Source organism: Lepidothrix coronata, unplaced genomic scaffold (assembly GCF_001604755.1).
Source record: "Lepidothrix coronata isolate B3197 unplaced genomic scaffold, Lepidothrix_coronata-1.0 Scaffold32, whole genome shotgun sequence".
Lineage (NCBI taxonomy): Eukaryota > Metazoa > Chordata > Aves > Passeriformes > Pipridae > Lepidothrix > Lepidothrix coronata.
In genome coordinates, this window is record NW_016690212.1 from 5400930 (window position 1) to 5428496 (window position 27567).

General features: G+C 42.8%; 1 protein-coding gene across 3 annotated transcripts in view; it reads right to left on the reverse strand.

Annotated features, from left to right (window-relative positions):
• Positions 1–392: 392 nt before the first annotated feature.
• LHFPL3 (lipoma HMGIC fusion partner-like 3) overlaps positions 393–27567 on the reverse strand; it is a 244761-nt gene continuing 217586 nt past the window's right edge. The window contains exon 3 of one of the 3 annotated variants that reach the window (XM_017811603.1): positions 393–3165. In XM_017811603.1, coding sequence (XP_017667092.1) covers positions 3137–3165 — 29 coding nt within the window. In that variant the 3' untranslated portion in view covers positions 393–3136. The remainder of the gene's footprint in view (positions 3166–27567) is intronic. The other 2 variants (XM_017811604.1, XM_017811605.1) reach the window with 2 other exon arrangements.

Genomic DNA, 27567 nt, shown 5'->3' on the forward strand with positions numbered 1-27567 from the left:
AGAAAGTACTTACCTCCTCTTGGTGCAAGATGTACATCTGTGATAGCCCCTGATGGCTCTAGTGTACTTTCATGTAGTGAAATTAGGGGGGGACCAATTTCTGAGCTTTACTGTATTCCTCCAAATCACTTGTTTGGGATTTCCAATCTATTTAGAAATAAGGGAAATGCATTGCCTATAAAAATGAGCAGGACTTCAGCATCCTACAAACCCAGCATTTCTCTATTTAACCATAATTAACTAATAAATAATTTACACTCTCCTTTCTCTTACTATAAACTAGGTTTTATACCAAACAAAGTAATCAGGAACTTCATATTGTTGCCCTTATATATACATAGTCAGGTACCAGAGGGTGGAGATGACTTACCAACAAGGTTCTTATACTATGAATTTGACCCATGCATACAAATTCCTGCACTCACTGAGGGATCTGATTTTGGTTGGACTTTACATACCTGAGGGATCTGTGTAGGTACAGATGTGTAGGAGGTGGCCAGGCTTGTGTTTAGGAGGAGGACAGTGATTTCAACAAGAGCAGTTTTTACCACAGATGAGCTGGAGAAAAGCACTATCACACTTTATTTTAGTATGCTACAAAATTCATTGTTGAACTTTATTAGGTAATTTAATACCAAGCATACTTTAAAGTAACAAAAATTATTGTCATTGTTTTTTACAGAAAATCAGGTATTTCAACAGTTTTCTTTACAGTTTGTTGACTTAAAAAAAAATTACAATTGACAAGTTACAATAGTGGGATGGGAAAGTGGTAACATTTAAAAGGATAAAACATACTATTCTTACTGAATCAACATTTAATGATGTACATCCTGGTATGTCTCTCCTTCTGACTGTGTACAAATGGTACATATTCACTGAGCTGCCCTGACAGGGTTGTGATGTATTGTGATGACACTTTTTTTGAAATGTTTGTGTATATTTAGAAAGGTTTTTACATTACACCGTCACCATGATGCAAAACAAAATAATATAATACAGAGAAACCCTGTTTCAGTGATTTCTGTCACAGCAAAAGTGCCGTGACTGCAATAATGTGGGGTAAACTCAAGGAGCAAATGAAGATAGTGATACAATAGCACATCCAGATAGCAAACCCTTTCACAGGCTTTGAGGTGTGAGTGTGACTGTGAGCCAGCAAGAGCAGAGAATGAGGATGGGCTTCACTGAGACACCATTTAACAGGGACTCCTGAATGCAGCCGGCTCTTAAGGATGTGCGTTTTCCAGCTGACAGTGGTTGGACTAATCACAGATTTAAAAACCTGTCTGAAGGGGACCCTTAATGCATTTATGCAGCCTCATGTGTAAACTAATTGATTTTTACCTTCCATTCCCTTTGGGTCAGTAGCAGGTACTGAGAATATGTTTATGGTGGTTGACTGATTTGGGTGGGGTTTTTGACCAGCTCAGATGCTGGTCCTATAGAATTCAGGAGAGTTTTCTACCCACAGTTACAAGAGCAGTTTTGGATTAAAAAAAGTGGTAGGGTTTTTGTTTGTTTGTTGGTTTGTTTGTTTGTTTGTTTTTTAATGCTGCCCAGATTCACACAAATTTACTTGGCTGACATCCATATCAGCATTCATTTTGTAAGACAAGCAGCACCACATTGGTACCTTGGTAGTTAGACAGAAGAGTTATCTAATTCCCTGTATTTGTTTATTGGCAGTTTGCTTAAAGATAAATTTTCATTCAAAAGTAAAATAAATTTTCTGAGATTCATGCACTAAATTCCAGAATAATTTGTGTTGTGCAGCCAATAGTTAAAAAGCAGTTTTAACTCATGTTTACCTCATGTCTTCAGCATATTGCATTACTGGGGATCAACATTAGCAATTAATTATTATTTTAACCATTTCCCCTGAAAGCCAAAGAATGAAGAAACAGGCTTAAAAAAACCTGAAGAAAATAGCATTGCAGTGTTCATTTTGGGCTGGATTCATCTGTGATACACAGGTGAGGGCAGAAGACATGCCCAATCCTGAGCCAGGATAGATGTGTGCCTTGCTGGGAGGTGCTGGAGAGGAGCAGAGGAGAGGGGCTCTCTGCTTCCCTCTGTTGCTCTGTGCCTGGTGCTTGGCATTTTGCTGTAAGGTCTTTCCTCATACTCTGTGCCTACTCCTGTTTTACTTCTCAGTGGCTTCTGGAAGTGAGAGTGTCCTTTGGGACCCGCTGAGCCCCTGTGCAGGGAATCACTAGATCATCTCATCCGATTGGTGTTAGCACAGGCCAGAGAGCATCGCTCAGCAGCTACATGGCAGAACAAAGAGAACAACAGAAATGCCCCTGGAATGAACAGCTGTTTGTTACATTTAAGGGGTAAATTATTTTTTCCTATTAAAAAGGAAATCAAGGGCCTTTATTTTGTCACTTCAAATACAAACAATTCTATGCATCTTGGGAAATTATAGTATTATGATATTCAGTCAGACATACCTTATAGTATATATGCTTCATAGAACTAGAATATAGGTCAGAAATAATTTTTGAGTCTTAAGTTTGTTACAGACAGATTAATTGGAACACATATGCAGTAAAAATTGAGAAGCTTTACAGTTTTAGTCAACTTATTATACAGTGAAGTAAATGAAGTGCAGCAATGTAGCAGTAAAAGTTATGCTTTTTTCCACTAGGTGATGGAAACATTCAGAGTCTATAAATGCTAATTAAAGAGAGATGTCTTATCAGCTTCTTGGCTACTGGGATAGGAATAGTCTGGAGTTAACTGCTTCTCTACTGTGAAAGGTTTTAAAGCTTTTTGCTTTCTGTCCGAATAAAAAAAATGACATTTACAAATCTCTTCAATGCATATATATTACATATGTTTATCTAGCAACAACTACACCCCTTTTAATTTATTCCCCAAATATGACTTTTCATGCATGTCTTCTGGATGCTGTATTCAGCAACAGTTTCTAATGAGCTGGTGTGTAATCCATGATTGCATTTCTCTTCTGAAAATCACTTCCACGTCTGGCTGATCTATGTTTAGAAGGTGGTGCTTATCCATCAGGCATTTTTGCACTCGTCAGCATTCTTCTCTGTCAGAGGCTTTCCCAAGCTTCTTCCCATTTTAATGTTGATGTACAAAAGCTGTTATTCGTTTTGTTTTGTGCTCATTCTAGTGAGGATTGGCTTAGTAGGACTGTGCAAAACAGAGAGAAGAGAGAAGCTGGTTTACTGCCAGCAAACATAAAGATGTTCACACTGTGCTTAGCTCAGAGCAAGCCTCTGACCAATATTCTAATGCACTTCATTATATGCATTTCCATTTATCATGAAAAGTGAAAAAATTAATCTACAGATAGGATTTGTAATCTGAAATTCTTAAAAATCATTTTTTCACCAGCTAAACAACACAGGGAGTCAAGATAATGAGGTTGTTTCATCTAAAGTTTGAGCAGTATGAAAACAAAGATACAACGCATATGGGACAAGAATGACATTTACTAGATGAATACTATGAATTGAGTTAAAATCCTGACATTTCTGCTCGGTATCAATAACTTCTTTCACTCCCCTGAGGACACAATCCACATTTGCAAATACGATAAAATAATACCTTGCGTTAAATTTCAAATGAGGAAAGAGGTGCAGAGGTGTTTTCAACCCAAACTCTCCCTTAAAAATTAATTCTCACCCATCCATTTTCCGTGTGCTGCAAAGAGAGCTGCAGACGGGGAGAGTGGACCCCAGCTGCGGTGGCACCGGGAGCAGGGGAAGGAAGGCTCCCCCTCCTCACTGGAAGTGACTGCGCCAGAGGGGGCAGTGCGGGGGAACAGGGCCTTATTGAGAAAGTCTATTTGCAAGTACTCAGGGACGAGCAAATGCCTGGCTACTCCAGCACCTGGCATTGAACAGAAGGTTCTTGCACCAAATGAGCACTGCAAATTCACCATTGGCTAAACTGTCCTGGATCACCGAGACCAAACCATGAAGTCATTTGGCCGAGACCAAACCATGAAGTCATTTGGCAGGCAACCCCCCCACTGCCTCCTGGGAAAGGGTCACTGGTCAGGGGTCCTACAAGGCCCCAGGTCATCGCAGTCCCATTCCCTCGTTGTAATGCAGGGGTCTCTGCAGGAGGCTCTTTGAATGCAGAACTAGGGGGAAGTCACTCTTTTTGTGAAAACTAAAGAAAAAGAATGAATTTCATTGTGAAACGACAGTGAACAAAGAATTTCATGTAACAAAATGTTACTGTAAGGAGACTGAAATATTTAATTTCCCCCCCGTGTTACGTGGAACAGCCACCTGCTCCCATTCCCACAAATTCCCCACACCCCTTGACTCTCATGATCACCTTGACCTTCAGCTAATTCACCCACAGACCCAAGGAGTGTGATGCCCCGGATCAGGATGCCCAGACCTGAGAGCTTGTGATGGTAGAACCACAAACTAGTGAGTGTGGTGGTGGCAAACCCTTTTGCTATGGACTCTGGATGCTTGCTTCCCCATCAGCTTCCAAACAATTGACATTTTTCAAGCAAAGTTTGTTTCAGAGGAAAATTTCTTGACTTGCTACAGCCCCCATGTGTTCAGAATGTATCTATAGTCCAGATTTATTTTACAAGACACTTTTAATTGATGTTGCTGAGACTAGAAAGTAGCAAATAAATATGACAGAAGCATGAGGTAAATTAAGGAGGGCCCTGAAAAAGGAAAACGGAACAGTTTTGCTTGTGTCAAAAAATGAATATGAAATATAATATGGTAAGAACATTTTTATGATACAAGTATGTAATGGGGATTGTAGTTTCCAATTGTAAAAGAAGACTTGCCATTGATAGCTCCATGAGCTTCCTTTCACCCTTTAAAACGTAGCAAAAATGAAGGATAAAGAATTGATGAGAAATAGACATACTTTTTATAAATGAAAATTATTAAAAAATGGTCTCAGTCCAGAATTTTGGTGTATTTTATTAATATGGTTACTAATGTAATTAATATGGTTATATAAGTAAGCAGCACTACTTAATAAAATAAAAAAATGAAAAATTGCCTGAGCCTCCAATCTGTTTATTTGCTAAGTGAGATATGGGGGTTTGTGAGCCTCTTAAACAATCCATAGTTGGGTGAGGAGCATATGCCCTGACACTCCTAGGAACAATCTAAACTTAATAGAACTGAATAAGCCATTTCTTTCAATTATTTTTAATCAGAATTTAATGTAGCTGTGTTATTTGAAGCCCTACATTGTTTACTGGATTTCCAGCAATACTCAGTGTTTCAGCTGTAACATACTAAGACCTTTATTAGTTCTTTTGACAAATTTTGCACACAGGTGTTATACACATGGAAATGAAATTTAATAAATACCCGAAGTGCCTAGTTGACAAGGCAGAAATAAGTCATTCACATTCAACATCTGTTTTGTATCACATTATAGGCTTTTGACTTGAAGTTTCTTAGAGATACTTACAACCTGTTTCTAGTGCTGTTGCTTAGAAATCATTTAATGAAAGCAGTCTTCATGAAAGCTGTATTACCCAAGCACCCAGGTGCTCTGCTGTTAAATTCCCTTTGTAAAGTCTTTAAAGGCTGCCTGTTAGGCTGACATCCCCAGAACACAGTTATTATTCATATTTGACCAATTCAATTAGGGCAGTCACTTCTGTTGACTGCAGAGCTGGGGTACAGTCAGCCTGGAGCATTTTAGTGTTTATGTACATTTTCAGAGAGAGGCCACTGACATTCCTTTGTGGTAAAGATGAATCATGGGGAAATTTCCAGGTTGCTCCCTGACAAGGTATAAAGGATGTACTGAATTTCAGATGGTCCCTTACATGCTGTTACTGTAAAGTCAGTCAAATGAATAGCAATTATAGAGAGAAAGGCAGACCTTCTAAATCTGGCTATATATTATCTCAGGCAATCTTACTACTTTATAGCACTAATTGTCACCAGCCATATTTATATGATCTTTTTTGCCATGTATTTGACTGACATCTAGAAAACAACACCTTTCCAAGTCTTAATCTTTTTTTGCTGACTCCAAACACACACAATTACTATGCTAAAGACCAACTGGCTTTCGTGGTCACACCAAAATTGGTACTGTTACAAAACCACATCAGCTGGCAGAAGCCCATGAGTTAATGAAGCACCAGAGATTTTTTCCAAGCACCTCCACCGAGTTCCTCCAGCCTAAGGAGCAACATCATCTCTGTTGAATGCTGGCACTGTGTTTAGTGTATGGAAGGAGATGAAGGATGAAACACCGACGCTGAAGGTCTGCAATTGAAAATAGACATGCTAAGGCACCTTGCATAACACTTCTGCCTGGGCTGTAGGCCAAAAAAAATTGGACAGTTTCAGTCTTAATGAGGTGCTTGGAGTTCTCTCTTTTCTGCTTATAGAATAACAGAATCGTTAAGGTTGGAAAAGACTTCTAAGATCATTGATTCCAACCCTTAACATTGTGCTGCCATGTTCACTGCTAAACCATAACCCCAAGCACCACATGCCTTTTGAACACTTCCAGGGGTGGTGAATCCAAGACTTCCCTGGGCAGCATGTTCCAACCCTTTTGGTGAAGAAATTTTCCCCAATATCCAATCTAAACCTCCCCTGGTGCAACTTGAGGCCATTTCCTTTCATCCTCTCACTTGTTATTTGGGAGAAGAGACCAACCCTCACCTGGCTACAACCTCCTTTCAGGTAGTTGCAGAGAGCAATAAGGTCACCCCTGACCCCCCTTTTCTCCAGCCTAAACAACCTCAGCTACTTCAGCTGCTCCTCACAGGATTTGTAGTCCAGACCCTTCACCAGCTTTGTTGCCCTTCTTTGGACACACTGATCTGACTCAGCTCCTCACAGCCACAGGTAGATTTTTTTTTTTTGATTGTTTTTGTTGTTAATATTTTTGTTTGATGCAATCCTAAGTGTGTTAAAATTCCACTTGTATCCACTGCACCCCAAAATTCAAAGAGCTACATGCATTCAGGGCAATATCCAGATGTGTCATTAAAAAGCATGAAAGGTAGATAGATGCCTGCACAGGGCAGCCAATGTCCCATCATCTCTTATTTCCTTGAAGATATTCTCTTTAAAACACATAACAAATCCTATTTGAGTGGCCTGAGAGAATGATTTTGTTTTCTGTGTAATGAGAGAGGAATGATGTGTATTTCCATTTGCCTACCTGCTGTGGGTGCCTTTCCCCTGAAAAACTGAGCATCCTTTGCCCTGGCCTCATCGGGGGTTGCTCATGCATCACCCAGAGAGTGACCCTGGGGCAAATCTGTCCCTCAAGAAACATCCAGGCACCAACTCAGGCCCTCTTCAGACTCATAAGAGTCCTGGTGATCCAAGCTGGAACTCTAACTTGTTTTGGAGAAGCCGTCCACAGATCATCCTGGAAATAGCTGTGTGGCCAGGAGGTGACTGAGTTGTGCTCTCTGCTGCCTCCCCTGCATCGGAGTTAAGCCACAGTAAAGAAGGTACAAGGCTACCCTATGGAAATGGAAAGAAGGATGGACAGAAATTCCTGAGCTGTTTTGCTAGCAGTGCTCTTTCAGTGTTTCACTGTTCAGCATCTTCTCAACAAAACATGATAGATGACCTGTCCACACCAGAGCTGCCCAAGCGCGTTTCCTCCTTCTCCTGGCAAACTGAATCTGGCAACTGCCTGCTCTGCTGTCACTCACAGCTACCGAAGACTACCTGAGAGGGCAGGGGTTAAAGAGAATACACAGTAAACCTTGAGGAGTTACTAAAACTTTCACAAACTTTTGGGATTAAAATTGTGTGATGTCTTTGTCCATATGGCATTAGAGGAGAAGCTCATCTGAGCAGAAGGGTGTCTGAGCTCACTCTTCTACTGCAGCACTTCCTTGCAATAAAATAGAATTGAACCACATAAAAAATGACAAGGTTTTTACCAATTCAGTTTGCGAGCCCTGTGAAACCAGAGCTGGGGGGAACAGTGGGACTTATTCAATCTGCTGGGTGGTATTTTGTGCACCCTGTTAACGGCAGCAGCTGAACTCCAGGGCATGGGTTGTAGGAAGTGTTTCTAGGACTGTAGGAAATCGTTTCAGGAGCATTCAAGAATTTTCTAAATGTCTGACTCAGACAGGCATCATCAATTAAAGTTTTGCCATCAGAAGGCTCAGTTCATGGCTGCACAAGGACATTTCTAGCATCTGAGAGGATGATGTGTCAGTGTTCTCCCATTCTCCGCTTGAGTCATAACCACCAGTGGGGCTGTGATGGCTGCATCCAGCTTCCTCTGGACTTTGGGGGTTTGGATGACAGTATGGTAGCCAAGGGCTGTCTGGAATGGTGACCCAGACGTCTTGGTGGTATGCAAATATGGCCACAGTCACTCTTCTTACTCTATAAATAGTGGTCAGCCCAGGGCCCACTGAGCTCTCCTGCACGGCAGTGGGCTGCATGCCAGGATGTCCCCTTGAGTGGGGACACCTCTCAAGGTTACTCCTTGAGGCTGAGAGATTCCTTGCTGCAACAGATCCTTGCTAAGTGATTAATAGCATGCTATTTGAAATCTTAGCTAAGTGATATAAAGGATTGATTGTGCACATGTAATCTTTTAGACATAAACCATTGACCAAGTCTTGGATCCAGCCACACTTATACTCCTCTCTGAGAAGAGGTTTTGAGTGCAAGGGGATAATTTCTGAACCTCACGACTCAACGGGAGGGTCTCCCTGGTGGTTTTGTCTGACCTTGTCCTTTACACAGTAAGTAATCAAGTGTACCTTGCCACTGAATCTTGTTAAACCACCATAGTATTTACCACTGAACTTTGTTAAATCACTATTTTATATCACTAAAGTACATTGTTGCTTCTCTCTTACAAGTGAAGTGCATTGCTTTCATCCATGGCAGAGCCACAGGGGCGATGATGGTCAGAGTTAACCATGGCACAGACAGAATGCTCTTTTATTAGACATTCTTTTTCAAGAAAGAGAAAAATGGCTGAAGGATCCAGTCAAATCAATTTTTCTAGGTTTCCAGTATCTGTGTACAACACATAGCTAGACAGAACTTTGCCATCAACATACATACCGGCATTCAGAAGAAAAAAACTGTGTATTGGCAGACCTAGAGCTGCACTCCTTGAACACTTCATGCACCCAGTGACTGTCCTGCCCTCCCCTGACAGACTCTGGCCAATTCCTGTAGTTGTAACATCCAATTTAATCTTATATTGGTTTTTTCTCCTTTTTCTGTTGTTTGTGGAGACTAAAACATGACAGGAGGAAATGGCTGTCAGTTTGGAGGCTGTTTGGCTCTGGGCAGTGTGCTATGGGGGGAGAATTGTGGAATCATTGAATGGTTTGGGTTGGAAGGGACCTTAAAGATCATAGTTCCAAACCCCCTGCCATAGGCAGGAACACCTTTCACTAGACCAGATTACTCAGAGCTCCATCCAACTTAGCCTTGAACACTTACAGGGATGGGGCATCCACAACCTCACTCGACAACCTGTTCCACTGCTTCACCAGCCTCACAGCAAAGAAGAAAAGTGACATGGCAGGGAAACATTATTTTCTGCATTGTTTATTTCTCGAGTCAGAATCTTTTTTGAAGCTGCTACAACAGTAAGCAAAAATCTACAGAAAAAAATGTGGTTGTCAAGACAAATTTATTAAAAAAAAAAGGATTGAATAATTAAGTCTGACCACCTTGTGCCAAGGTATGAAAGGAGACACGTATTTGGAAATTAAGTCTGGAGCCCAGGGTGGCTCAGAGTAATCTACCCATTTGTGGTCTTGACTTCTTTAATTTCCTGTTTTCTTCCAGATGGAAATTTTGAGAAAGGTGAGGAAATTCTTTGGGAGGACAGAGAAGATGGAGGTTAAGCTTAGAGATGCCTAACCTCACGTAACATTAGCTCTCTCACAGTCAGACACTGGGTGTGAGGCTCTGGGAAGTCCTTGAAGAGGGACAGGGCCCTGCTGGGGTGGCTCATTTAATCTCGGGATGGTTCCCAGGATGGATGAGTGCTGTTGGCTCCCACGGGACTGTAGACCTGGATGAGATGGGAGGCCTAAGTCTGAGATGGACGAAGTGAGGTATGTGAATCCTGTAGTTGTAACTATCCTGCACAAAGTGGTTAACAGCATGCATTAAAGAGAGAACATACTGCCCATGCATGGGAGGTTTTCAGTCTGAAATACCAAATTATTAGGCAGTTTTGGATTAGTTGTTTGTAACAGGCTGTCAGAGATCTTATCTGAGCAGAGCTTGAGGATGGGTATTTTTAGTCATTTTGGGGTGTGCAGTTTTCTCCATTACTACCTTCACTGGGGAAGCAAATGGCTTTGCAGAAGGTATGTCTAATATTTCAACCCCAGCTCAGGAAGGCTCACTAAGATCAGCTAAACAGCTTAAGGGCTGACCGGCCTAGGTGTAGGGATGCAAGGAGCAGGCCAGCCTGATGGGAAGGCATGAGCCAAGCTACACATGGCAGTCAGCTTAGCTGCTCTTGTCAGTGAGACCGTGTCTGGAGGAGCAGGTGAATTTTGACTGCAAATCCTGTGAACTGTGGTTAGAGCAGCTTAAAGAAGGCACCTTTTTAGAGCCTGACAGTTTTCTTATTTCTGAAAGAACCTCCTTCAACTACTCCTAAATATAATCCAGTGGCAGTGACAGGCTCCAAAATCCTGGATTCGGCCATGCTTCAAGTTTCCCTGCCACACTTCCTAATCCTTGGCTCAGGTGGCTTTCCTCTGGTTTGAATGCAGCTCCAAGAATATGACATATGCATATATGTTGGTGAGAAGGACAGGAGGAGAGTGACAGGCACAGGGAAGAGAGAGCTATCCAAGGATGAAGCAAGTTGTAGCTGTCACCCCTGTCATCTGCCAGCACCAATCTGGGCTGATGGAAACAGGGCTCCCTTGGGTGATGGCTCCACTACCCATGGCTTGCTGCCAACATCTTTGGGTCCCTCAACTGAACAGCTTGGTGCTGCACTGCTGTACCATTCCCCTGCTACCATCACACACAGCACAGTGTGCCCTGGACAAGGAAGGAGGTTGTGTGTCTGCTTAAGGTGGGTACTGAAACACTGAGATGTAGTGATCAGATCCTGCTAAACAGTGGGCAGCATTTTCTTCCATTTCAATATTTGCTCTGTGCCTGTCAAGAAAAGGACGATTTTTATCATAATGAATAAACATAGCAAAAGCCTCCTATTCTTTCTCTCAAAGAGTTTTCTTTTACTGTGGAACATCACAGAGATGCTCCTTCCTCCGGTGGTCCCTTTCCAGAAGGCTCATCAATTTGTCTTTTGTACTTGGTACTTCTTTCAAGTTTGGGATGGGAGTCACGTCTCAAGACAGGTTGGCTGGCTTGAGAGATCTACTATGTTGTTGGAAGGACTGGCAAGAGGCTGAAATGCCTTCATCAATAATGTCTTTCACATGAAGTCTCTTCCTGCTCTGCAGAGTTGTAGGCTCGAGTCAAGCAAAATCAGTCACTCGTTGTTCATCTATTTTTATTTCCTCCATGTGGTTTGCTGCAGTCTTTCTTTGCCCAGATGGTCAAATAAATTGCTGTCACTAAACAGGAGTCCCCAAACAGTGATTCCTAAACTCTTCCTGTTCTTTAACTGCTTAATGAGAAAGTGTTTCACTTTCTTTATATTCTGCCCATTTACTGTAGTTGTTTCTCAGTTTCTCCCCTGGAACCCAGAGGACCCATAGGTATTTTTGTTTGTTTCTCCAGCCTTTAAGCTGCGTGATCAGACTGCTCAGAAAGCTCTGCATCATCTGTATTTAAAAACTGTTACAAACTTTGATGTGTACTTGTTCACTGAGAGCTTCTCTGAGCATCCAGACGTGTCACTGAGGTACCTTGATAAGGTCTTGGGTAGATTGGCCAGAGAATATTTGGATTGTCAGTGTACAATCTTATGGGTTTTTTTATTTTGTTAATAACAGTTTATATCTAGCTTTATTAGCTTTATATCTTCCAAGAGTTTTCTTGTGCTAGGCAATGTTAGAAGTTGATGTTGGCACATTTTTGGTTTGGGGAAACAAATCTTATTGCCATTGATACAAAGTTCTACTTGTCTGGGCTTGGCCACCAGGGTGGGCAGAAGGCAGTGCCCAGGGGGGGCTGGGAAGAGCCAGTCACTGACTGCAGTGTGGTGCTCAGGCTTCAGGTTGGTTCGAGCCTGGTTTTCTGTGCAGCAGAGAGAGAGTGGGAGTTCAGCCCTGGGAAGAAGCCAAGATATTGAAGCAGATTGTTGAAGGTGCCAGCCAGGATCTCTGTGTAAGGAAACTGCTACGATGGGGCTTATTTTAGTGCTGTGACAGAAACGGAGCTCTGCTCTTTTTTCAACAGACTGGATTTCTCCAGACGATTTCCCAATTCATAAATGAGTGTTTCCTCCTAACAGAAAGGAAGTTCTCTGTCCATTCTGGCATGTTAAAACATTTTTTTGAAGGAAATTTCCTGAAAAAATGTTGCAGATTTTTTGTTATACCATAATAACTAAAACATTGCAAGAAGTTCGGTTTAAATGTCTCAGAAAACATAGCAAAAATATTAGTGTTGATGAACCTTAAATGCTGCGTAATAATAAAAACTTTTAAACTCTCTTTTCTTTGTGTGAAATGAATCTCCCTGTTCTTCAGCCAGTGCCAAAGCTGTGTGACCTGGGAGCACGGCACAAATCCCACCTGCTTCCACACTGTGCAAAAGCACAGTCAAGGATCTCCAAAAGTTTTCCAAACTTTCTCTTTGCAGGGACTCGTACTGGTAGGAAGAGAAGATTTATTGAGTTGGGCTGGGGCTCCCAGCAGGGCTCTGACTGCTGGGGCTCACTGCAGAGGGGAAGGGTCCTGCAGCAGGAGGATTTTGTCCAGAGCACCTTTGGGGCAAGGGCTCATCAAAGCAAGGCTGTGGGTCCTTCACCCTGAGCACACACTCCTCTCAGACTGGTTGGCTGCTGTAATGTTGATTCTCAACCAAAACCTGTTAACGAGCTGCAAACATTGATCCCATTTCTGCCTTTGAGAAAGATACAGGTGCCAAGTTACATGTTTATGAGCAACAGAAAGATACAGATCTGGAGCAGCTTTGGTCTGAGATTTCAAAACTGCTGCTTAATGATTAGCTTACCTGAGCACAGGAATGTAAATTAGCTGCCTATATGCTCTCTAGGCACGCAGAAAGTATTTGGAACTGGGCATAAGGCCCACGATCATTTCCAAAGGTATGAGATTACATGTTAAACTACTGAAAAAATCTCTATGGGGTTAGATGATACTCAGCTAGCAGAGAGGCTGGATTTGGGAATTGGCAAAGCCAGGGTCTAAGGAGAGGGTGAGCTTTTTGGTGAACACCATCTGTCATGGAAGTCTGTCTGATGTGCAGCAAGAAGAGTGTTGGATGCTCACGGTCCTGAAGGCATTGTTTCTGTTGTCTTCCTTTTCTTGCTCCAAAACCAATTTATGCAGTCTTTGGACAATGTGTAAGGATTTGTTATTGCTATTAATTTATATTATTCCCTTAAACATTTTTTTGAGTTGCTGTAGAGGTGTTAAGTGTGCTCTTGCAAAAGAAAAAGAGGAGATTCCTTCCCTGAAGAGCTTTCAGCACAGAAGGCAAACTGTGTTTAGCAGTCTGGAGGAAAAAAACCTTTCTCAGAGGAGGAAGGGGAGGGCTGTGTTAGGAAATTGCCAGCTGAAAAGCATGAAGAACGCAGGCTGGTTTCCAGCAGCCCTGAATGACAGGTGTTATACTCTGTCCTGGTTGTTGCTCCTCCTCTGGCTCAGAACAGGAAGGTGACATCCCAGCGTATCCAGCAAGCCCTGTAGTCCTAGGCATGTGGTGCTGTAAATAGCCCACCTTATTCCCTCCTCTGGAAGGATCACACCTCACACAGCAAAAGATCAGCTCCACAGCTTAGAATCCTTGGTGGCTTCTTTCCCCCTTCCTCTCTATGCTTGATTCACTCTGACACATGGACAATTTTCCAGTTGTTTGACTGTTCCCACCAATGACCATAAGACAAGTTTTGTGTGCAAATCCACCCTTCAATGTAAGGATGCCATTGTAACAACATGAGACAGCAGGGCAGTCTTGAGCAGCAACCAGTCTAGTAGAAAACACTAACAGGGAGGGGGAAAAGCTCCAGACCACCGTCTCAAACCAAACCCCAGTTTCACCAGGATTCCTCAAAGCTCAGTCACCTCTTTCTCAGACACAGCAATAGTTCAGAACAACCCAATAGATAAAGAAGACGCTGCTATAGATTTGCTCAGAAATGCAGCTCATCTGTAAAAAAATGGGGGCAGCTTTGACAAAGGGGAAACAAATCAGGTCCAGTTACATCTGCACAGTTACATCTGCAGCAGCACTCCCTGAGGAGCCCTTCCCTCCACCTGCAGTCTTTAGTAGAGGGGGTTCATGCACTATCCTGCTGTGTAGCTCTAGCAAAGCTCCAATAAAGGCTTCCACCCTCCCACCCCCTAAGCAAGTAATTTTTGTCCATTCTTCCCTCTCATTTTACTCCATCAGGATATGGCCAGGTCAGCAGTGGTGGCGCAGGAGACCCTGCGTGTACCCCTGGTGCCAGGCTGCTCAGGGACTGCTGTCACTCCTGCTGGCCATGCTGGGGCTACTAGGGCTGAGGGTCCTGCCAAGAGCGCCTCGCCTCCAACAGATCCTGTCAGTGTTGACTTTCCAGTGCAGGTGCCGCCTGTGTTTGGTATCCAGCACCAACTGAGACACCTCCTCAGTGCTTAAATAATAATGATGGATTTGTGCTGTGGAGTGATAGCTGGTGTTGCGCAGCTGGGTTAATGTGTGTCAGCTGTCATCGTCCTTGTCAGCCGCTGCTGTCAGCGAGCAGCAGATAAGTAAATCTGTGATGATGCATTTCCCAGAGAGAGCAGGGATTAAATATTTCATCGCCTCAGACACTGAAACATCTCCTAATTCGGAGTCCTTTCCTAGCGGTCACATCCTCTCAGATCACCCCAGCCCTGGGGAAGAGCAGAGGTTGCCTGGGTTTCTGAGACCACAGGGCAGGGCATTGCCAGCGGCAAAGTCCCTGCAGCCAGGCAGAGCCAAGTGCTGCATCAGTCTTGGCTAATTTAAAAATAAGCAGAACTCAAGGAAAAAGGAAACCTCCTTTTTTTCACGATGTGCCTGATAAGGCAGTTGAGCCTCTGTTATGGAGATCGGGGACAGGTTGCCGGCTGCCCATCTTGGGCTGTCTCTGGGAGATGCTGCTGAGCACCTGGGGCCATGCTGTGGCAGTGTGGTGGCTCACTCCACACGGGCTACACTATGGAAAGCATCAGCTGTGGTTGTAGTTAGGTAAATGTGGTTGTTTCATGGTGTTCCCAAAGTGATGGGTCATTCCTACAATCCTTATATCATCGTGTATCCATCCTCTTTCTTCTCTGAGGTGATCATCAAAACCCATTGCTAGCAAAGTCTCAGATTGATTGGAGACAGGAAAAAAAAGCTGTAGTTCAGATTTCTTCACTCTCCCGTACTTTTCTGGTGTTGCCCATGGGAATTTTATATTGAAGGAATTTTCGGTGCAAAATATCAATTTGTTGAGACTGAAATTTTCTTGGGTATCTCTTTTCTTAACATATGAAAGGAGCTATTCCAGGAGGATGTGGAAAATGCTCTGATAAACAAGGTCTTGGCTACTTTGGAAACTGACTCTTTTAGACTACCTACCTACAGAAACACATAAAAATGTTCCCATTTTTGTTCCACACTATGAACAAAAGACTAGAAGAGAGGGAAGACCCATCCTGCTAGCACTGCTTGTGAAATAAAGTCCTTGTTTTCCAGAAAGACTTAATGAACCACAAACCGTCAAAAACCAGGGAGACGTACAAACATGAGCTCCCGAAAAGCCTGATTTCTTTCTTATTTCCGGAGACCTAGTGGTTTCCTTTGCAATTATGATGAATAGAGGGTTGTTTTTCGGGGGGGCAGGGGGAGGCTTTTTCTTTTTTTCTTAGGCTGAGATTCAAGTACAACATGTGATTCGGGATTGGAACTTGAAAAACAGAAAGCAGTGAACAGCCGTGACATTTCTAAACCTGTAGGTAACTCCACAGGCATTTCATCTTCATCCCTTCCTCCTCTTCATATGATCTAATCTCCTCCCTTTGCTGTGCTTTTTATCTGGACAACAGATAGACTGTATCTTCCATATGGGTATGTTCCCATATAGGTCTGTGGTTCCACTGGCTCTGGTACTTAGGGACTCAGTAGCTGTACCCCAGCAGAAGACAAGTGTTGAGGTTTTGCAGGTGGATTTTTCTGCTTCCCTGTTATGTAAGGTCCCCAAATCAGTATTCATCTATTCATCTGCGCATTGCGAAGCAGCAGCATTTCTGCTTTTTTTTTTTTTTTTTAATGCGTGGAAAGTATAGTTTGTGCTGTCTTCTTATAGAAAAATAGCACATTTATGAGATGCATTTCCCTAAGGCCCCACAGAGCAGAATTTGTTCTGTAATAAGAGACAAATGTGTTTTAATTGCCTGTTGTAGACTATTACCTGTTAAATTTGTCTGACAGTGTGACACCAGCAAAAAAACTTCTTTTCTGTTTTGCTTCCTTCTACTTTAGAGCTGTCAAATAACTTCAACATCTAAGGATAAAAGATGACAGATGACTCATATATGTGACAGGTCATAAAATATTGATTCTTCATGTTACCTGCTAATGAAACACATGGCATCACAGATAAATCTTTGTTAATTTGGATTCCTGACTTTTAATTGTTATAACCCCAGTTTAGGTTGTAGTCTAAAATTAGGGAGTAATAGGTTTGGTCCCAGGAAATGCTAAAGCCTATAAATAAGGAATCAGTTCTACTTTCTTTTAATTAGTCCTTTTTGTCTAGACTCCCAGCCATGTTTTCTGTTAAAATCTACATCTGCTGAAAACCCTTTTTGGACCTTTCTGGTTCTTTTTTGACCCAGTAGAACCAAATCAACTCCTAAGACCATATTATAATGAGAAGCACTGAAGATAATCAAGGACTTCCCATTGTTTTTTTTTCCCCCAAGATAAGAACCTTCTCTTGATCATATATGAAATAAATAATATTTACTAGAGTTTTTTCAGGATTTTGGAATTTCCCTGGTTAAGCTTATAATTTTTAGTCTTTTCAGGTAATTTTCAACTAGCAACAATTTAGACTGAGCTTTCTTGTCTGGTCCTCCATGAAAACTGGGTCCTTTCTGCCAAATGAAGGCAGCATTTTTTGTCTAGAGTTCTGTATGTAAGATCTTTTGGCAGGAAGAAGGGGATGCTGCCCTATTTGAACCTACCTTTCAAGCAAAATCTGGAAAATAATGTTCAAACTTAGATTTGTAATCTCTTCAGTAAGGGTTGTGTCTCATACAAGGTTTGTGCTTCTGCAGCGAAATGGTGGCAACTGTGAGTTTCCTGACTGGAGCCTGTAGGAGCAGAATTGTGTCACATCTTCACTTCCAGAACACTTCCCTGTCTGTGAATGAAAACTTCTCACAGAAAAGCTAACATCATCCCTTCTTTTCTAATGTGGTGAGACTCCTTTCTAACTGTGTAACAGTACGTTTCAATGCAAAATTATCTGGGGCCAGAGGAGCCCCAGTGCAAGGACACGTTGGAGCATGGCAGACATTCAGCACCGAGAGTAGGGGATTCTAGAGTCTGCCATGGTCTCTGCTGCCACTGAGGGGGAGATCCCTGGTCTCCATAACTTCCACTCCTGCAAAACTCACTGGTCCACAGGTGCCAAACTGGATCCCTGCTCGAGAGGGGATGAATGGTGCAGGGGAGCAGATGTGCTTTAGGATATTTTATTGGAAGCTGAAGAACATAGCCTCTGTGTGGCTTGAGAGGGATGGGCAAGCTCTTCCATGATGCACCATGTAACTATTCCCAGGGCAGATCCAACTTCAGGAGTGCTGAGAATCGTAGACCAACATTTCCAAGCAAAAAGACTGCCTCTTTTCCAAGGGAGGGGAGTGCTGACACGGCCAGGGCTGACAGCAGGAGTCCAGCTTTGCAGCCGAGTTGCTCCCAGGCATCATTTGCCACACTTTGGAGATTTGAATGGTGCAGCTAGACCTTGTGAGTATGTCTCTCTGGTAACCAAATTACCAGAACTGCCAATTTAATACTTCACCCAGGAATTAAAATGTGGTGAGAACACCAGCCCTTGTATTGCAGCAGCCCCATGAGTGTTGGGTGAAATGAAAAGAAAACCTAGTGAAAGTACAGAACAAGTATTTGCTGAACCGTGGTTGATGTAGCTCCTGTGTGCTTGGAAGGTTGTCTGTTTTCCACTTCTATAAGCCAGATTACTAAAAGAGTTGAACCATGAATCTGAAAAATCTAAAAAGCATTCTCATGGCATTTAGGAAACATTATTTAGATAAGATGCTATGAAAATAAATGCAAAACTTGTTGGAAAAATACTGTTAGAGTGGTGATTAGTAGCTCACTCTCCAGATGAAGGACTGCATTTATTAGAGTTTTATGGGGATCTGTTGTAGATCTGATGTTGTTAAAATACCTTCCTTAACCACTTAAGATAGTGGAAAAGAGGATCTCCAATGGAATAAAGGATGTCCTCCATATGTAGGTCACAGCTATTCAGGAGAGGCTTCAAGTGTGTTGTAGGACAGGAATGGTATTCAACATTTAAAATGAATTAGAGAAATGGTCCAAAAAAATGGGATATAATTCAATAGCAATAAATGGATGGGCAGAAGAAGGAGTTGTCCAAAATAAAAATTAGGCACCAACTGACCACATGAGTCCCTGGGGCCCTTCTGTTGTGAAAAACAGACAAATGCCCTACCATTATGAACAAGCAGGAAAATTTATCTGCAAGATGTGCAAAGTGAGTCTACCAGGCTGCTCAGTAAGGCCTCAGCTTCATGGTTGGTTTTTAGGCACTAGACTGTAAGAGAGAAGTGGACCAACTTGGTAAAGACAAGAGTGGAACAACAAGAGTGTCAGAAGTCTTGGAACTCTTAATGTACGAGAAAACATGGACAATTGATCTGTTTAGTCTAGAGGAAAGGAGACTTACTGGAGATAACATTCTTAACTATAAAAAAAGCTGCTGCTAAAAGGAAGGGAATAAATCATTCTCTCTGGGAATGTGACAAGTAATGCACTTCAAAGTGCAGCCAGGGAAATTTCACAGACATTAGGAAAACCCTGTCCAGGATAAAGCCCCTTGGCCAAAGAGGCAGCTGCTGAGAGAGGAGTAGGAGCTGGTGATGTTGTGGTGCTCTCCCCACAAAACTTCCCCTGCTCCCTGCAGCCAGACATAGCCAGAGGCACATAAAAACCCCATATTGCACCCACTGACATCCAGCAGGGAGATAGGAACAGAAAAATGCACCGTGTCCAGCTTACACCCTTTGCCCCCACAGGAGGTACGACAGCCCCATGAGGATGCTGGACTACAGGGGCTATTTGTAAAGCAGGGCTCAGGTGACAGCCCTGACTTGCTGTTCTTGTATCTCCCCAGTCGGAAGGACTAAATTCCATAGGAACATCATGTTTTCTCCCCAGGTGACTTACACAGAGGGCACTTCCACTGATCAGGGAAGAACAATTCCCCAGCCCTTATTTCTGTGCCAACTGTACTGTCTATTTTTAACAGCAAGCTGCCATTAGCATTTGTTTGCTAAAAATAAACACATTTTAAATGCAATTCATTACCTAGCACATTAGGATAAAGGCAATTTATTCTTCAGTCAAGAAGAAATATTTTTAAGAGATAAATTGGTTCATGCAAATATCTGTCGCTTGCACTCAGTGCACATGGTACCAGCAGAGACAGTGCTCTGATTTCAGTCAATTGATGGGATAGATCACAAAATTCAGAAACTGCTGAGGAGCTCAGTGCAACATCCTATTTTAACTTAATTAAAAACATGACCACAGTTATGTAAGAGAAGAATAAAAAAGGGATGTGGGGCATTAGACACAGTTCTCCCTTACAGCTGCAGCATAACAGAATTGTAACAAATGATTCTTGGGGAGGGGGTATTCTTTATTATATTGATGGTAATGGCTTCCTAAAACCCAAATATCACTTCTTCTTGCTCACAGAACAGGGGAATATTACAAGGGCATAGTTTTGAATCAGAAAATGCCAGTGCATAAGGATTTTGAAATGGATTTAGATGAGCTGCTGAGCCAGGAGCTGGACAGTGATCTCTGTTGAACTTGTCCTTCATGAATCAGCTACTTTCCTTTTGATGAAAAAAATTAGCTTCCAAAATGTTTTGTAGAAATAAGGTATTTCAAGCAAAACTTTTTGGTGTTTAGCAGGAGGATTTGGAGGGCATGTAGGGAATTACTGCTTACAGGTTCACAAGTAGGAACTGAACCTGAGCCTCACGTGTCCCTCTCTCCTTCAAAACAAAAATAACATACCATAAAGCAATAACAAACCATAAAAAGATAAAATCGACTCGGAGTCCTCAGGATATTTGGGGGAAATGCAAAGCTTTTACATCCAGTCAGAGCTAATGCAGCAGGTCCTGCAAAATCAGCACGGTCTGATTTTCCCCACTAGAGGGGACTGCGGTACCTGGAGTTACCCGCTCACTCACACCAATACTGGTGATTTCAAAATAGGTGGCATTACTAAGAACATTAATTACTGCTACTTGTAACATAATTCAAAACAGTGTAAAACTGGAATATGCTAGAAACCATTATTAAATGTTCAAAAAGAAAAAATAATAACTTCTTGGGTTTAGGTTCCTTCATTAAACAATATTTTGAAGTTACCAGACTTTATTAAAAAATATTAAAATCTCCTAGTTTATCTGAAAAACGTGGTGCTTTTTCTGTATCGTTTTGCAATGCACAGATGAAATACTTTAAATTAAAACACAGTCTGTTTAACCCCAGAAAACTTATCTATAAAATGCTCCTGATGATTCACAGTAATTTGTGTTAAATCTGCAAAATCCAACACCTTGCTGTCCCAAAAAAGTTTGGTGGCAGGATCCTTAGCTAATTGCAAACACTTGAAACAAAACAAAGAGAGGGAGATAAGAGCCCAGGTGTGCTTCCCACCTTGGATGTGTTGCTGGAGAAATGCCACAGCTGGTAGCACAAAAAAGGCTCTGAGAACAGGAGAAAAGAAGCCATGTCCAGTCAGGTTTTCCATATCTCCAAGGATGGAGACTCTACCGCCTCTCTAGCAGCCTGCTCTAGTGTTTGACCATGCACACTGGTTTTTCTGAAGTTTAAATGAAATTTCCTGCATGTCAGTTTGTGTCTGTTGTGTCTTTTGCAGTCCCTAGGCACCACCAAGAAGAGTCTGGTTCTATCTCCTTTACTGGACCCCATCAGGTATTTATATACACTGACGAGGTCCCTACAGAGCCTGGGTTTGTTCCTCCCAAAGGGCAGGACATGGGGTTTCCCAACTTCACGAGGTTCCTGTCCTCCCATTTCTCCAGCCTGTTGAAGTCCCTCTGGGTAGTAGCACAATCCCCTAGTGCATCAACACTTCTCCCAGGTTTTTATCTGCTGCATCATCCAGCTGGATTTTTTACCACTGATCACGGTCTTTTATGCCTGGCAGTTCAGTCACTTTTCAGTCCACCTCACTGTCTAGTTATTTAGCCCACACTTCATCAGCTTGTGGCAAAAACTGTCAAAATCCCTGCTAAAATCAAGATAAACAATGTCCACTGCTTTTCCCTTGACCACTGAGGCAGTCACGTCACTATACAAAGTTTTCAGGTTTTGTCAGGTGTGATTTCCCCTTTGTAAATCCATTATGGATACTTCCAAACAGCTTCTTGCCCTTTGTGTTTGGAAATAGTTTCCAGGATTATTTGCTCCATCACCTTCACAAGGACTGAGACAACACTGCCATGTATATTTCTCCCCACATCCTTCCTCTTGGAGATATGAGTAACACTGAATGTCTCGTCTATGGTATGCCCAAACTGATTGAATTTTTTTAATTACTTTTTGATACAGTTGGTGAACGGAAAAATAATTTCCATGGTCATCTTCTTATTATGAGAGTGGCAATTTTTTCAGGTGCCTTCCCAGGCAAGGGGTTTCCTTGATCACTCCTGCTGTCTCAAACTCTCCTGGCTGTCCTTTTTTCAGGGAGTGTGACCAGGACATCAGCCCAGGGCAGGTGAATCAGTGGGGTGTTTCCTCACACACTGGGCTGACTCCAGAGGACTGAAGCTCTGCTACAAGCCTGTTCAGCTGCTTTGAGGAGGGAATGCAGCAGGAACTGAGAGTGGCTCAGAGGACAGAGTGGGACATATGAAGACCTTTTAAAGCTGCCTTTTCTTCTCTCCCCTCCTATCCTAATTGATTCTTGATTGTGAAGAAACTCCCATGGGCCCAACCAAACAGCAGGATGCTGCTGTCAGAAACTTCTCTCCCTTCCCCCCTTATTTTCACTGCTCCCTCCACAGGTGACAGGCAATTTTCTCCTATTTATTAAGGTTTTCTCTTCCTATACCCATCACAAGTTTCAATCTCCTCTGTCTTTTTGTACTTTCCATTATCTTCTTTTTTATCCTAAGAAGAGAAGAGGAGGGAGCACTGGCATCCCAATTATTTATATGCAAATATTTTCTCTACTTTTGTCCTGATTTAGCAAAATTTAGAGTCCTGAAGGAGCAGGCAACAGAGTCCCTTTTATTCCCATCAGGCATTCTTGCAACTTCGTTCCTGGCTAGCAAAGCAGTTTACAAAACCAGCGGAAAAACTGGCAGTCTTTTTTTATCCATACTGCAAAACTTGTTTCATAATTATGTGCCCTATTCTAAAATGTATATGTGGCCTTAATCCTCCTAATATGTAGGGTTTAATATGTATAAAAAGCCTGCCATGTACATCATCTCAGCACAGAATTTCAATTGCTAGAAAGGCTGAGACTGAATTAAAAAGGAAGCACTGTGCATGGCAATGACTTCATTTTGACAGGCTGAATTAATTTTAAATAATAAGGAAGTAATTTCCATCTCACTAAATGCCTGCATTTTTCCGTAAAAATAAAAAACTATAGTCAGAAAGATACTCTTGAGGAACATCTCTCATAGGGATAAGTAAACCAGATAGCAATTAAAAAAGTAAATAAGTAATAATTACAATAGTAAAAGGTAGTATTAAGTATTAATGCACTTCAAGCCCAGCTACTTTGATTGATTTCTGCTTTATCTCATTAGCTTTCTAATCAGGAAAATATAATCATATGAAGATGCACAGATTTAAGCACAGACAAATACCTCCAGCAGTTAGACATGGATGCAGTCACAACTGCCTGAATCAAAAGAAAATACCATGAGAAAAAAAGTCATGGAAAGATGTAGAGAAAAAGATCTTTACACCACCACCACTGTTCCCCACTGTCTGAAAATTTAAGAGGCTTGAAAATGAAATGTTCTCTGGATGGTAATGTGGGGGACATGGCTTTCTTGTTTTGAAGCATAACCAGAAGTGATGATGCTTCCTGTGACAATCAAGACATGATAATGCTCAACAGCAATTGGAAGAGTGATGTTCAGCTCTCTCCTCTAGAAGGTAGGATTCACTTCTGTACTCCAGACTAGTCAGGAGAATTTTCCTACCACCAAGCTGGGAACACAACAGGACATTTGGCACCGCAGTGTCGAAGGTTTGCACCAGAGACTCTGGGTCCACCCTACCACAGTTTGTTTAATGAAATATGCACAGGTAGATCCTAGTAGATCCATGACCAGTGCTGCCACGCCCTGGGTAGGACTGTAACCACCAGACACCCTTCACATCTCTCCTTGAACACTTAATTGTTTTTTTTCACAGCATCAGGATGGGGATCTAGGTCGTGGATGTCTGTGTTTGTGTGCATTCTCCCCTTCTCTAGCATAGCCACTGAGTTGGGGTGTAGGGCCCTTTCTTAGGTCTGGACAAAAAAACACACTCATTTTTCATCCAACAACATGGTGGTTTGAGCCTCTGCCTAGGAGCTGGGAGATCCTGGTACAGCCCTAATCCTTGTAATAGCTGCCTGCCTGCAAAGTGTTCTCTAAAATGCATCTTTCTTTGTCCTGTAAATGAAACTGGGAGAAAGGGAATAAAAAAAGCAAGATCAAGGATGACATTGTAGCCTGGTGACAGGGGCATTAAGCTGTTGAAAAGGTAATCTGACTTGCGTTCTCTGCTCCCATTAATATTTAACAGTCATTAAATTAACAGTCAGGGACGAGTAGGATTAACTACAGGTCAGCATCCTCATACTTGTATCTGACTGAATGAGATAGCGTTAGTATGGATGGAAATAAGCTATTAGCAATAAGCACGGCCAGTATGTCAGTAACAGGCATGAATTAAAGATTTAAACACTGTCCCTGAAAATCAAAACAATGAAATGGCTGCTCCTATACCGAGACCCACACAAACCCTGCACCAGTGCTGAAAACTCCTCCAGCTGAGACACTCACAGAGATCTGAAACTGGCAAAATCAGCCCTTTCTCTCTGAGGACTCAAGGGACTTGCAAGAGACTGACACTGCTGATCACAGGGAAAACAGAAGTAAACAGCTTTTCATGCACTCAGTAGCAGTGATCACAACCTGTGAAGGGTGCTGTAACTGAGCCACCTGCATTGCCAGGAGAGGAGGTGAATGCCTTGTGCAGGAGGACACTGGGCTCCCACTGCACAAAGCCGTCAGGTTAATTTTTAATTTGCAGGGTTGGAATGGCTGATGATTGGAGCTGCAGGAGTGTCCCCCGGGTACCCCTCCCTCTTCTGAGGCACAGAAGAGGCTGACTTCTCTTCCATGGTTCCTATTTTGGGTGCAACTTGGGAATGTCACTGATAGCAGCTGTTTGTGCAAGATTTCCTTGTCCTTTCCATTCTCTTTAAAATAAAAAGCAGTCTAATCCCAAACAAGATTTCCACACCTGGAGGAACCACACATGAGGAGTCTGATGGGCAGTTTGCCCTTTTGTCCCTCAGTGGAGAGAAGAACAAGGGGACAATCTTGTTTGTCTGCTTTGGTGGGCTTGTTTGCCACCCTCCCTACTCTGGGAGGGCATCTACCGTTTCCCTGTGTGGATGAGCAGAGAGGAGGAGAGCTGTCCTCCACAGAGGGATGCCTGCTGGATTTGACCAGACAGCTCAGATCTCAAGCAGCTTCTCTTCACACAGTTGCTAAGAAACCAAAAACAATCAGCTGCCGAAACAACTGTTTAGTACATTTTCCCCTCCATTTGTCTCATTCTGGGTTACAGCAGCTTTAAGAATTACAGGGCTTTCCCTGTACTCCTTGTGATGAAGAGTTGGGCAAGGACAGTGCTGGGAAGGAGAGTTTGGTCTTAGCAGCTTTTGCAGTAGGGCTCCAAGCCCACAGGTTTTTTCCCTATGTGGCCAGCAGGAATTTCCCTACCTTAAACTGTCTGCAGGGGTCTCATAGACACCTATTCACAGATGTCATTCAAGAGCTCTTTCAGCTCCCCTCACAGCTGCTGTCAGCACGTCCACCTGAGTCACCAGTAGCTCTAGGTATGACTTTAATGAAATCTGTTGTCCAACTCCTATCTCACTGTTTCAAATGACTCTATTTATCCCTTTGCAGGCCTGGCTCTGGCTACCATCTTACCTACAGCCATCTGAAGGATGCCTGGGAGTAGGGACAGTTATGACTGCCCTGCAGGATTTTGGCTCCCCTTGCTGGAGTGCCATCAAGAAAGAGACCACATGGGTATCCCTATGGCTGACAGTCTGGTGGCCAGGGAACCACTGAAGAAAAAAACCCCACAGGAGGTTTTACCTGCTGGGAACCACCCAGGAGAAAACTCTCACCCACGTTTAGCTGCAATAACAGAAACAAATGAGAAAATAGACTTGGGAAAAGGCAGCAAGCTGATCCTTGGTGAAGGCAGAGGTAAGTTTCCAGGTCTACCTTGTGTAGTGGTAGCACAAGGCATTTGTCTCTGGTTGAAGGGGACTGGAAGGATGATAAAAAACTTTGGGGAATAACCTTCCCTGCATAAATGACCCTGCAAACTTTACTTCTTTATTTCTCTGTGATGTAAGGATTTTTCAAAGCTCAGCTGCATGTTCACTATTCATAATAGGTCCAACTCAGCAAAGACTCATAGTGTCTTGGAAATATCACCTATCAAGGTACACAAATATAGCTAAAACAACCTCGAAATATTAACTGCTCTGTGTGTTTGCTAATAGTGCTGTGCTGACCATGAGGGCTGGATTTCTGTTCCCAGCACAATGCCTGTAAAATTCTGCCAGTTCTCTGGCAGGGTTGGGTTGTTTATATATTAAGTGGTTATGTGCCGTGCTTCCCTCATGCGGAACCTTCCATTTTGTCATGGAGCTTGTGGCTCTGACAGAAAGTTACAGCCTCTTTCCCTGCAGCCTTGGCGGAAACTGGTTGTTGTACCAGCTCATATATTTAGTAACTCTGGCAAAGAAATCTGTGTGTTGTGCTTGGCAGTTAAACAGAGATCTCTACTGCATGAGAAAGAAGTGACACCGTGTTGGGAGTGAGAGTGACCTGGGCTAGGCTTGTGAACTAAGGATGTTGTGTTGAGCCAACACTCCTGGGAGCTTCTGCTCTGTGATGGGGTAGCATGAAGAGGCATTACTGTGATGGTATAAATATGTAATGAGACAAGTGCAGGGTCGATGGGAGTATGAGGGCATGTGAAAGGACAGGTCCACAACGGCTGAAGGAGCCCAGGAACAGGCATTCCCTAGAAACACGCAGGTGTGAAAACAAAGTTCTTACCTTTTGTGTGTGAGGTTTCACCACAGGTCCTATACCTTTTTTCTGGATATGTAGGACAGGGCAGGGCAGGGAAATCCACAAGGATGTTTCCCCAAATTTACATGCCATCCTTCAACAATTTGTGTCATGGGGACTTTGGGACCTCAACAGACATGGTTGCATGTAAGGGCCCTGCAAGTCTTTCTGCCGTGAATATATCCATCTGTTATCCAATATGTCCAACCAGTTCCTTTTAGCACATATAATCCCAGAGGGGGAACTACAGGCAAGTGAAGTCCAGGTCGCACAGGACATGGCTGCCCCACTGTCCTCAACCTGAAGCCAAGGCACTGTGTCAGCCACTAAACTACTTCCCTCTCCCAAGGGTGAATAAGCACTGACCTCACTTCAAAATTCCCCCCAGACAACATTCACCCAGTCAGTCATTAATTTTTCAAGTGGTGTGTGCGGCTTCAGGTTTAGAAGGGAAAAAAGGCTGGTCCCTCAACCCCATCAGCATGGCTTACAGTGATCTTGTTTGTGCCCCATGCTAAAGCAGAGGGGAGATGTTCTACAAATCACGGAAACAGTTTGCTGCACCTTCTCGTAGTATCATGGATGATGAGGAACAATAGGAAAATGAGGATTCCTGACTAGCTGGGTAAATGGTCAAGTTACCTAATTGGATTCCTCCAGACAGATGTTAGCCTTAGGACTGTAATATCCTAAAATGGCACAGTGTTTCTCAGCCAGAGGATATATATATGGTCCCTGTTTTTTATTCTTCTGAGCAAAATGTTATTTTTTTAAAAAGATGT